The 12,495-nt window shown below is 37.8% G+C and overlaps 1 protein-coding gene and 1 long non-coding RNA gene across 3 annotated transcripts in view; one reads left to right on the top strand and one right to left on the bottom strand.

Moving 5' to 3' along the window:
* The window catches only part of LOC138028926 (DNA polymerase epsilon catalytic subunit A-like), a 53,801-nt gene that overhangs the window by 23,212 nt on the left and 18,094 nt on the right, over window positions 1-12,495 (bottom strand). The window contains exons 21-38 of the mRNA XM_068876571.1: window positions 12,042-12,144; window positions 11,746-11,892; window positions 10,925-11,070; window positions 10,753-10,811; window positions 10,376-10,465; window positions 9,452-9,544; window positions 8,659-8,728; window positions 8,447-8,521; window positions 8,211-8,300; window positions 7,445-7,512; window positions 6,907-7,102; window positions 6,126-6,524; window positions 5,270-5,392; window positions 4,636-4,899; window positions 3,749-3,955; window positions 3,200-3,332; window positions 1,423-1,519; window positions 1,122-1,176 (exon numbers count right to left, since the gene is read on the bottom strand). Of these exons, the coding sequence (XP_068732672.1) occupies window positions 1,122-1,176; window positions 1,423-1,519; window positions 3,200-3,332; window positions 3,749-3,955; window positions 4,636-4,899; window positions 5,270-5,392; window positions 6,126-6,524; window positions 6,907-7,102; window positions 7,445-7,512; window positions 8,211-8,300; window positions 8,447-8,521; window positions 8,659-8,728; window positions 9,452-9,544; window positions 10,376-10,465; window positions 10,753-10,811; window positions 10,925-11,070; window positions 11,746-11,892; window positions 12,042-12,144 (2,415 nt within the window). The remainder of the gene's footprint in view (window positions 1-1,121; window positions 1,177-1,422; window positions 1,520-3,199; window positions 3,333-3,748; window positions 3,956-4,635; window positions 4,900-5,269; window positions 5,393-6,125; window positions 6,525-6,906; window positions 7,103-7,444; window positions 7,513-8,210; window positions 8,301-8,446; window positions 8,522-8,658; window positions 8,729-9,451; window positions 9,545-10,375; window positions 10,466-10,752; window positions 10,812-10,924; window positions 11,071-11,745; window positions 11,893-12,041; window positions 12,145-12,495) is intronic.
* LOC138028928 (uncharacterized) lies at window positions 4,786-12,401 on the top strand. Of its 2 annotated transcripts, none has more exons than XR_011127768.1 (5): window positions 4,786-4,923; window positions 7,476-7,515; window positions 9,732-9,779; window positions 12,059-12,173; window positions 12,266-12,401. It is a non-coding gene; the product is annotated as an uncharacterized lncRNA (long non-coding RNA). The 2 variants fall into 2 exon arrangements; XR_011127767.1 differs by having other exon boundaries at window positions 4,792-4,923; window positions 9,702-9,779.

The following is a 12,495-nucleotide window of genomic DNA, read 5'->3' as shown; positions in this document are numbered from 1 at the left end:
TGAGCAAGTTGTCATGTTTTTGTCACAACAGCACATCCAGTTGTTTCTTAATTTGGTTTGCTAATTGAAATATGAACCAATTATGTGCCAAGTTTAAAACTGCACACTTAAATGAGTCATATCAACAGCCTCATAGAAGAGAAAAGGAAAGGAACTCGTAATAAGTGTAAGTGTCTAGTCCTTCTAGCGCTGGAGCACTAAATTGGGGCCACTGTAAACTGAAATCAACAATTAATGCAAATCAAGTCAAGCATTTGTCCTGCCGTGAAAACTTTGTCGCTTTGGAAGGACTGCTTGAAATAATTTATTACGAAAAAGCTCTGCCAAAGGAATGGAAAATGATTCAGATGTTGCTCTCTATCGCATACATTCTAGTGTTGTGCTGGCTAGGTATACGCACAAAAACTTGACCAAAATGGCAACTTTTCGCTCAAAAATTCAAAGGAAAATTTGGGAAGAGTGAATTTTTGCTCGAAAATTTGCGTCAAATACAACAATAGGCATTGCAAAAAATCGGAGAATTTTCTGTGAACTTTCACTCTAGACAAAAATTTGCCATTTTTCATCAAAAAGCCATGAAATTCACGAATTTCGTTGAATTACACTCTCATTACTTTTGCACAATACTGTAACAAAGTACACGTTTACCTTCAAATAGCTGAATCAGATAAAAATAAACTAACTAAAGGAGGATTTTGCAAAACAACCATTTAGGAATCACATCTCGGGACCCTCACTATCACACGGGGTCCATTACAAGGTCATTACCCCTAATGGTCTCTGAGTAGGCAGGCAGTATGGCCCAGTGGTAATAAAGGTGGGCGACTTTAAATTGCTGTAAAAAAACAATTAAATTGAGCTTTCTGAGAGAGTCAATCCGAGAAGACTTGCATGGCAAGATAGATCGAAAGAGCCAAATAACATAATCATGTGATGGAAAGTTGCAGCAGTCATCCCCACGCTCCACCCAGTATTTGCTTACTGGAATTAACTTCTATTTTATTCTAAAATACCAATAAAACCCCAAAACACTTACTATTATTGAAATGTAAGAAAATTAATGCGATACATGTAATATTGAACATTTCTCACACAAAAAAAAATATTTATTGAAGTTTTACCTGAGATTCATAAATTCCCTCTATGTCAGGAGATGACAGATCAGTAGCCAACTCGCTGAGAAGAAACAAAAAAATTAAGCTTCTGAGAAGATAAATTATGATTATCAATAATACTCTGAGAAACACAAGCCAACGCAAAATCACACAGGAGCTATGTTTAGATGCTATCCTCACGACAGGGAATGCCACCCAACCCCACCAATGCCACTATTGGTGATTTTCATAACAGTTAAAATACAACTTATCAGGTGCCAATTGATGGTTCAACACAACCAATATTAGTAGCCCATTCCATATGTACCTTGAATGATCTATAAATATTTTTTCTGGAACTGAATATTCATAAAGACTGAGAACTGTGTGCGAGCGTGGTAGTGTTCTGGAAACTTTCCTCCATGCTGTAGAGAAAAGAAAAAGCAACAAAGTATGTAATATTATAAGTAATTACATTATAATCACTGTTGAGACAAGGACCAACCCACCCTTCTTATCATCATCATCATCATCGTCATATAATAGTGGAACCTTTGTTTAAAATGAGTGCAGAAAAACATTAATTTTAAAAGAAAAAGAAACAGTAAGACATGATATTTTGGATTTCATTTTTTCAGTCTTATTAAAAATTTAAAGTAGCTTTAGTGTGAAGAAATGTTTATAAAATCATTAAAATGTGTTCAAATACAAAAAAACATGTTATCCAGAAAACAAACCATTTTTAGACTCTATCATGCATAATCAAAATAGTTATATTATAAATAATTAGGTATGCAAATTATATACAGTTAAAGATAATGATTATATTTATAGTTTTAATATTCTCTTTAAAATAATTAAATGTGGTTAAATGCAATTTAACCTAGTTAACAACAAAGAAATACTGGTTTTCCTGTGCATCGGGGTTCATGATGGAGCGGTTTGCTTAGCGGTCAGCAGTCTCAGGCATACATGCACAGGATCACATAGGTCACACGGTCTCAAGTATTGGCTGGAGTTGAACCCACATCAGCAGCCATAATTAATCCTCTAAGGCCATTGCACCAATCCCGCACTGATATTGAAATTGTCCCTTAAAACGGCCAAGGGGACAATTTGCCCCCTTCAAAATCTGGGGAAAACTCAGAAAGAAGCACACAAGAAGAGACAGTTCGGTACAAGAATTACAAACTGAAACACAGACCGTGGGAGGATTTTTATTGCACATTTTAAAGTCACTTTTTAGTCACACTCTACTGAACACACGTCTCATGTTCAACCAAGAGTGATGCATGCATTTGGGAATTAAAATGTCACAGCAGGGCTTGAAAATTAACTTTTTTGCTCAGGCACCAGCTGGTGACTAATGGGGAAATTTGGTCGCCAACTTTGCATGCAAGGAAAGTCATAATTATTAAAAAGCACAAACAAAATAGCATGAGAAAGATCTCTAAAGCCATTGCTGTTTTCAGCTTTGTCTTTAGTTTGGTGATGGTGTTCTTTAAGGTTATTTGAAATGGAGCTAAGCAAAGTCCGTGTTTTCCATAGCAAGGCAAACATGGGTCCTTCCTTTTCACCTCTTCAAAACGTAGTTCTTTACTCTCCTACAGCTTGCGTGGCAAGCAACTTACCTTTATCGCGAGTAAACGCAACTCTACAATTATTGCGCGGCCTATAAGCCCCCACACAACCACAATGCTCGTACCAGTCTCCGACCCAGATAAAATAAAAGGAGCGGCCTGTATATGGTTTCAGTAGCCTCTAGAATCGGTTAACCGTAACAGTTTCTAGACCTAAATATTGCTATAGATATAAGATAAACGAAAGTTTAGACCTAATTACTGAAATGGGCACTTGAACTTAATCTGTAACATGAGAGTTTAACCTAGGGGACTCGTGGTGGGTATATCCATGAGATCTTTCCCAGCCAAGGGGACAAACTGTCCCCCAGTAATCAAATCCTAGCTCAAACCCTGCCCCATTGAGGAGTACATTAATTGTCTGGCATTACACAGAGTAAAATCTTAAAGTGGCCACTGGGAGTTAAAGGGTTAAGCAAACACCTGTTGGCTCACTTAGATTGCCTGAAATATGGAATATCTTACTTGCTCCAGTGCCTTCTTTGGCCGTGTGACAATTGACATAGAAAATCCTGGGTATATTGACTTTCAGAGCATGCAGATCTGATCCAACGATGGCCCACACTTTAAATGTTCCAGGATCATCAGTCTCTGCAAACTGAGTCAACATAACAAGGAAAAACACTAGCTCAGTCTATTGTTGATGAAAAAAGGTGTGCTTTTGATACTTTGGTAGTAACAAGACACTGCAGAAGTATGTGGTGTTTTCACCAAAATAGATTAGGAAAATTTTTTTTCATATCTGAACTTAACCGACAAAATAAGCTTTTTTTCAAAATGATATTTTAGAATAAAATAGGTGCTAATGCTGGTAAGCAAATACTGGGCAGGACAGTTTCTCCAATTATTTGTAATTAGTGCATGTCTTACTCCATTTCACTTTCCATGATGCTATCTACATAGTATTATACTGGAGGAGGTGTGATGAGATACATGTTCCTTATTCAAAAGGCCATAAAGATTTCAGCCAAGGGCTCTGGTTAACTTTATCGAATGATCAAAGTTTTATTTTACCTGTATAATTTGCCAATGAGAGTCAATAATTGATCTCGCTTGCTGTCTCATGAAATTTGACATTGCAGTTGAGGGACCACGACCAACTGCTAAGGTAGTGATTCCCATTGTATCAGCCTCTTTTCTTAGACGCTTCTTCTCAGCACGCTGTTTGGTCTGGAATTCCCATTTTCTTTTATGAAACTGAACCCATTTCTCCTTGTCCTCCTGAAATTGCAAAATAAAGCCAAAAAAAATCTCTATGCGTTCTTGCATGTAATAACTTATTATAGTGTCTTAAACATAATTTTCAGTTAATGTAAACAAACTGGATATAATGATTATTTCCAGATTGTTACACTAACTGGAAACCAACTGCCTTTTTTCAAAGAAAAATTTAATATGCAAAGTAGATGTCATCCAAAGACTACTCTTTCAGTGTTAAAGACAAGAACCCAACAGCAAGTAAATTTATTCTTCCACTGCACTAACTCAGCAACAACACATATACAACTGTTTCGAGAAAGGTTGTCCAAAAGAAGCATAAAAGTGTACGCGACAATGCTAAAAGGCATTTTGGTAAACTGTCAGTTGGAGTCAACGAAAACATCACGGCAATGATATCGAAAATGTCACCTAGAAATACATGCTCATGCTATGTTACTGACATTAAGATACGAGTGAGTTTCAAAATTCAGTCAAATGATTTGGGCCATGAATTAGTAACAAAGGGTTAGGATTCACAGAGAAAGCATGATTCTGACTGGCAACAATGGCAAAAAATAAACAGATTACACTTTAACCAAAATGTGAAATTAAATCTGAAAAACAAGGGTTTTTACCACTACAGCAACCCTTCTCAACAAAACAGACAGAAAGAAGTTTAAAAAGCAATAAGTTTTTTAGACCTTGTTTGGACCCCACTGTGGTGGTTCTCCAAGCACCTCCCTCCATGTTTGCGACAACTGGGAGACCTGTGCATGACTTTGTTTGGACGAGACATCAGCAGACAAACCATTCTCTAATGTCATTTGCATTTGACTTCGCTTCCTCTTGGTAGCCACAGGTCGACCAACTGACAATGGACCTTTGCCAGCTATGTCCTCTATGTCAACTGATTGGTTACTGAAAGCAAGATTTGATTCTTGATGGTTGTCATCACACTCTTGTGGCTGTAAAGTCATAAGAAAATCCAGGTAAACAGTACAATTTCAAAAAAGATACTGCAATATTTGCATCTACATTGAATCACGTTATTTTAAACAACTCTTTGCTTTTACTTGAATTTGTTAATGTGATATGACAGAGCAACCCCTAATCAGTAATGAAAATAAATCTTAACAAAAAAGGGAGATTTTGAGTGAAAACAAAGTATTGCTGTGCTCATAACTTGCAACAGCCTGGTCTTTACTTCACAGTTAGGGATACATTTTCATTTCTTGTTGAGGACAATGGCAGTTTCTTGAAGTCAGTGATCACTGGTATATAAAACTTTCAATCTGAGAAAGCATACAGAAAGATACTCCCTGTTCATGGCATTACCTTCTTCTTGGGAAGTGGTGCAAACATAGCATTAATCTTCTGTTGCTTGAAGACATCATTTCTTTCCAATAGTCTCTTGTGTAACCAGTCTGGGTGAGGGCAGCGTGGCACAGGATTGCTGACCTTAAATCAAAGCAAAGCAAAGACATCGGAGTTGCAAATAAATAGGTGATTTCAAAAGCAAATGAGCTTGAAGTGTGTAACTTGCAACTTGGATCAAAGCTGGGGATTTTAGTACACCAATTTTATGCCCAAATATGGACAAAAATAAGAGATCAAAGCTGCATGTGCAGGAAAATGCATGAGCTACATTACATCCAAATAAGGAAATAGGCTTTTAGTCACGCTACGGGAGTCGTCTGTCACGCTGATCGCGGAGCAGGGTTCCCCCCTTTTTACGCAACGTTGTCTTTTGCGTTTTGTTATTATAGTGTGTCTTAAATATAAATAGCCACAGGAACTGCGACATCAATTGAAAATAAGTATAAGTATACTATTGCCAGTATGAGTGCTACTTTGACAGCAGCAAAATGAAAGACTGAATGTTCAGGCTCGAACTGGAACTTGCAAATGGAACTTGCAATCTCATCTTTGCATTGCGCATTGCAGGTGCAGTGCTCTACCATTAATTTATTATATTTGAGCTATTGCACCAATTTGGACTTGCATATTCTGTATTATTTTCATAAAAATCTACCAGTAGTTTGTGGACACAGTGACACTTGAACCTGAAGGATGAAATTTGAAACCTTAGCCAGTGGATCACACCACATCTTCTGGTAGACAATTTAGCAGTCATGACAATTCAATCTCCAATGAAACTAAAATATAATAGAATTCATCAGATTTTCTTTACCCCTTGTAGTGCAGCAGGGATAGTAATAATCTTCTGAATAGCACTGTTAAGTCTCTCAATGTAGTATTGCCAATCCAAGATATTCCTGATGTCAAAGCTGCTCATGGAGGAATCCTTAAGCCAACGACGCAGATAGTATTTCTTGATGCTGTCCTCCGTTTGGAAAATTGCTAATGGTATTGCTCTGTCAGTAACTGGGGATCCCTCAGGCTTTCTGGAAATGATAAACCGACAGCTGATGCCTTTGTCTTTTACCATTTGATCACCAAGAAACTCTGCCAGCCTTTTTGCTGTACTGATGGAGGTTGACTTCTGCCCTTCATAATCTTCCAGCTTTCTTGACATGTTTCGGTTCTCACAAATTAGTTCAAAGAGTTCACTGTCTGGCATATTTGTGGCCTACCAAAAATGGAATTGAAAAAAACTAGTGAACATTCTTATCCAGGGAAAGGATGGGGGAAATTCATAATTCTCCCAGTTGCTTCACACTACTGAAAACCGGGATAAGCTCTGGCCATAATGGAGCCTAAAGGGTTTGGCATGTGACTTTATCTACCTTTACCAGACTTTTTTTCCTGAGTAAGACAGATTTCATCCCTTTGCATAAGCATGTATGCAGCTAATTTCAAGCAGCCAATGGCTACAGCTGCCTGTTTGGGTATACAGCAGTTTGTTTAACTCTTAGAAGTGCTTAACATTTTACCTCGTGGACCTGCGAGGATGCTGTTCTTTGCAATGCCTAGCAGCAAATAAGTTGTTATTCAAAAGGAAAGCTACAAACCTTGCTGAAAAGGACATCAAGCCAGTAGTTTGCCACTCTGGCTACAGCTGCATACACCTCCTCAAGTGCAGAACCTTGTAGAAAAGCTTCAAACACAGATGACTGGAAAATTTTAACCAACTGAAGCTCACCCCGCCGCTTGACTTCAAATCCCTTTAACTCAGCAAGAGAGCCATCGTCATTAAACACTGCATACCTGAAAAAATTATACCAGTACCAAGAACAGTTGAATACAAACATTTCAATATTATTGTTTGACCGTTTTTAGCCTTGTCCCAATATCTCCCTGAAAATTGATTTAAGTCTTAGTTTAGTTCCAGTTCAGGTGTCGTGACAACTGACTGGTTATTGGAGCATGCAAGTAAACACCTATTTTGGGTTTTTTTTGCCTTCATGAATATTCACATTGTCTATTCTGTTCAATGTACTCAAAATTTGTTTCCTTTCAATCTTTTCTAACTATAGACCATGTATATTGAAATCCTTTGTGTTCGAATTCAATTTAAACTAAATTTTATATAATGATGGTTATTCAAACCTTTTCTTTAATTTCTTCCCTTCCTCCTTAGAAGCTGGAAGAATCATCGCCTTATAAGGACCGTCAACCTGGTAAGAATAATGTACAATGTATACTCTAGTGGAAGTCATTACAGCAAGTCATTACAACAAAAAGTTAACTGCAGTAAATCCATTAGCCATTTAGCATTACACACCTTCAACAACCTGACAGAAACAGGGGAAGGAAAAGAAAACAAAAAAACTTGAGCTTTCTGAGAAAGTCAGGTCGAGAAGGCTCACATGGCAAGATTGATTGAAAGAACCAAATAAGGTAAACACATGATGGGAAGTTGCAGCAGTCCTCCCCAGGCTCCACCCAGTATTAATTTTGATTAAGACATTAACTTCTACTTTATTCTAAAATATCAACTAACCCCTATACAGCCATGATCATAATGGCTAACTTAGTTTTGCTATCATTTTACAGAACTTAAAGGGAAACTGTCACGAGAAGCGCATACGCTGGCATCTTGTGAAAACTTGAAAAGTGTTAGGTTAACTTTTTTCAAGTTGAATCGACAAATTCAAAATGGTGTCCACTGGGGAGGACCATGGTGGACAAAGGAGAAACTCCGGCGAATATACGTGACTCCCGCGTGAATCCATGATGACGGCTAGAATTTTCCGTGGGCTCGAGAGCAAACAGACTCGAGCATGCGCAGATCATGACAATGCCCCTTTAACGCAATCTCAAAGTTTTTGTGCCCCATCTGCTACAGAATGAAAAGACAAAAGATCTACTTTACCTCAAAAAAGATAGAGTTCTCACTCCTTATTTCATATGTCAGATTTTCAGGGTCTGTAAGTTCATGATACTGGTCATTTGTATAGCTGTTCTGTTAGGGTGAAACATTACAACTCCTTGTTAGTAACATTATCAAAATGCCATTTAATAGCTTTGTTATTGTCTGGTAATGCTACAGAGCAATTTGTTTTTGGGAAAGAAAGAAAACATCAAAAATTACATGTAATACTGAGATACCTTGACCATGATGTTTAACATTGCTCCAGGATATGATATGGTAACTTTGCTCTTCTTTGGATTAGTTGTTGTGATCTATGAGAGTAACGTTTAACATTTCAATGCCTTAAAGTGGAAACAGTAAGTGAAAGCATCCAAGAATTAAAGTACAGAAGGCGAAGGAGGAGGATGATAATGATGATGATGATATATGAGACTGAGAAGAAGATTACCTGAAAGTTTTCAGGGAAGCTTGCTGGCAAAACACACCAAATTCCATCAGTGTCCAACTCCAACGGTCTTCTGTGAAATATATCACACAATTTTTGTATTCTTTAGTAACCCTTTGACGTCCAAACCGGCCAGACTTAGTATTTTACTGTCTAACGCCAGATGATTTTACTCGTCAATGGGGAACCCCCGGGAGTCAATGAGTCGATCACTCACTGAAAAACTATGTCCCCATTAACCCTCTGACCTCCAAACCGGCCTAAACCGGCCTCAACCGGCCTAAACCAGCCAGTATTTTACTCTGTCTAACGCCAGACGATTTTACTTGTCAATGGGTTAAAATCTGTGACCTCCATTCTATTAACAAAATTATTCAAGGCAGTCTCAGATGAAACAATACTGACAGTTACCTATAATATTATAAACCATATTCAGAAATGGCGGCCAAGAAATTAATCTTTTGTCTTTATGCTAATCATCCTCACTAGCCTCACATTAGAGCAAAATTTCTTTGAAATTTTGTTTGTGCTAACAAGGCTAGTGAGGATGGTTAGCATAAAGACAAAAGAATAATTACTTAGCCACCATTTATGACTACAGTCTATAGGAAGCTACAAATATGTTTAAAACAATAAGCAAAGCTTTATAATATTGCTTCTTGCCCCATCCAAGGTAAGTTTTCAAAGACCACTAGGCAAATGCAGCATTTCAGGGTCCTTGAAATATATAATTTTGTCTCAACAGTTTTGGCTGAGATTGTCATTTGGATTTGAAGAAAAAAATCATTTAAATTACCCAATTTGTTCCACAATTTCCCTGGCTTGTCTAATAATGTTTGCTCCCGTGTGGCAGACGATGCCAGCCATCTCCATAGAATACCACCGAGCACTGAAATGGGAGACATTAAGTACAATGACCATGATGCCACTTGAAGCAAAAGATTACTCTAGCAATCGTAATGCTTGTACTCAAACAAAGGAGAGAAAAGATCCTTGTGCTTATCTGGATAATTCTGGATAATTTAATAAGCAATTGTCTCTTACAGACACCTGACACCATGACTTCTCTGATGCAGGTGCAATGCTCTACTAACTGAGCTATGAAGCCACTCAGTTGAAAACAGGTAGACTTTCTTGAATTGTTTTGCACTATCGTTTGGGTCAATTGCTTGGTTTTTCTCATCCCCCCCACCCCCCCTGTCCCAGGGTTTTTCTCTAGTTTCTTTTCCTTTTGTTTAATGATATTTTGTGCTTGCTACAAAGTAAAAGCTAAGAAAGCTCATTATTGTTTTGACACCTAGAGCAATCAATCTTTCTGGGTTTAGTATTTTACTAGTAACCACATGTCTTCTCTGGGGGCTATTTACCTAAGACATCTTCCACTTCACTACAATGATTTACGATACCAAAACAATATTGTGTACTATTAGGGCTACATGTTATGCAAAGACAACTTGAATCTTCTGGAAGACAAAACACAGCTCAGTTGACAGTATGGAATAAAGCACTGTGTTACTGCACTACCACACGTATGCAATCGTGCCTATTTTTCCCCTTTTGCTGTGTGCACCAACATGGCTGCTGTGACATCAGGTGAAAACCATCAATTGAAATCCATGTGCATGTAATTATGGACATTTCTGGATCTATCTAGAAAAAGCGATGGCCTTAAAGATATCTGAATAAAAACAAAATCAGGAAAGATGTCCTTTTCTCTTACCCCTTTCTCATAACATAGCCATAGAAGGAATTCAAAATACACTTGTGGGCAAGTTGAAGAGAGTCGTACAAAACCTCCTTGCTTTGACAACTAGAAAAAAATTATTCCCGTGGAATTTTGCAAAGTTAGCATAAGGGAAGCAAGATTGGGACAGTGGTGACGAATGTAGGTTGGATTTAAGGATTCAACATTACATGTGGATCAACAAGGTTGTCAAAAGTACAAGCGATGAACTTTCATACATGTAGTTTTTAGTACTTCCACCTGCTAAAATATGCCAGGGGTGTAAGGAGCACCTAATTTCAAAAGGAAAGTTGATAAGGGAAAAGAAGAAAATCTATGATCATCAAAAAGCTGTAAATACAATCTTTTCATACCTTTTTATTTCTTCTGCATCCCCACTCTGCATGGCAGCTCCAAGTTTACGCTTCCAGACCTGTCATTTTAAAAGGAAGTCATGAAAAACTAGAATAGATTTAACCTGTAGTTTCTCTTAAAAGCCTCCATTTAGCTTTTTAAAAGAATAACATATTGTGAAGGTTTCAGTACCTTGAGCAATCCTTTAAATTCATATCGGCGATCACGAAATGCTCTCACTGTGTCAACATAAAAGGAATTTTCTCGCTGACAAATCATGGTATTACGAATCTCTTGTCTGCTCATCCGTACTCTCTTGTAAGCTTTATGACAATAATCTGTTGACAAGTAGAAAAGGTTCAAATAACATAAATATAATTATTTCCCCAAGCAGTGCTACTTATTTATACACTTTCCATAAAACCCTTCAGTGAGCTCGTGACTTCATCACTCACAATACACCCCCGTCACACTCATACATTGTATTATTAGAGGTTGAAAGGTTGATTTGCAGCAAGTCTATGTCACTAACTTATTGAATTGATTTTAAAGTGGCTAAATAACATTTAAGGCAAAGTTAGAGTCACACAAACATGTCCTACGTCACCTGTGGGGTGGCCTTCGGGAACTTTAAAGTGGCTTTGTGCCTTCTTGCTTTCATGTGCCATTCATTCAGCTGATCTTTGCAGATAATTTATTGCTACCTTTTTAAGCGAACCTTTGCAGATTCTTGCACCCTCCACTCCCTCCCTCTCAGTATGCCAGTGTGCCAGTTAGCAGCTGCTTTTGGGGGGTGGTCCCTGCTTCCAGGGTTGCCATGGGAACCTCCTTTCAGCAAATTACAGCTGGCACCCCGCTAACCTTTAAGGTACCAGTTCCCAAGCTCATCTGTTTGTGAAGAGTTTCACTGACTAATGCAACTAGATAAGTTCTTTGATCATGAAGGAATCCTTGAGGGAGGTTCAGAATGAACAGGTTAATACAGAAAGTTCATGAATGAAAAAAATCCTTACCTTGCAGTCTTTTCTTTTCCATTTGGGCTTGTTCAGCAAGGGAAAGTGAATGAAAAGACCGGGTTGGATCCCCCGGATTAACACCAGGAATTTTTTCAACTTCTAACTGCTGCTTTATCGTTTGGTATTCATTACGACTTGCTGGCACTGTAGAGCAAGAACAGTAATGATTTTAAGTAACCAAACAAAGCCAATTTCACAAATTCACTGGGTCACCCCTACTATTTAACATTCACTCACTATCTGTGAAAGAAGGCATTTCAAAAGTTTTGCATGACAACACAGAAAAATCTTACTAAATTCTCCTCTCCAGGTCCAGTTCATGACCCTCTGGCACCTTGCTCCAGGTTTGTTAAAGTCACATGCTGCACAAGTTGCCTCGTCAACCATTGCTGAAGGCTGAATTAAAGCAGAAAAGAAAGCTCAAGGTTAAAACTTCTCAGGCCAATTTTCCTTATTCTAAAACAACTCATATCTTCATTACATACAGTGAAGATTTTATTTTTTTTTTATCTTTCAGAGTTATAGGATATCTATAATTATGCCTCCCATGCAGACACTCCTTAGGGCTTCGAAATGCAGGAATATAAATACAAATAAAAATATTAATGTATTGCAAGCATAAATTGAACTGCACGCAAACCTTTACCCTCAAGCGCAACAAACGCAACTAGGACAGTAGCGAATAGAAAGCTTGAAAAAAAACCATTATAATTAAGTGTGAAATTTTCAGGCTGCAGGCTGTTTTGG

Source organism: Montipora capricornis, chromosome 13 (genome assembly GCF_036669925.1).
Source record: "Montipora capricornis isolate CH-2021 chromosome 13, ASM3666992v2, whole genome shotgun sequence".
In the NCBI taxonomy this organism is placed as follows: domain Eukaryota; kingdom Metazoa; phylum Cnidaria; class Anthozoa; order Scleractinia; family Acroporidae; genus Montipora; species Montipora capricornis.
Note: the sequence above shows the minus strand (reverse complement) of the source record. Positions and strands in the feature narration are given on the sequence as shown.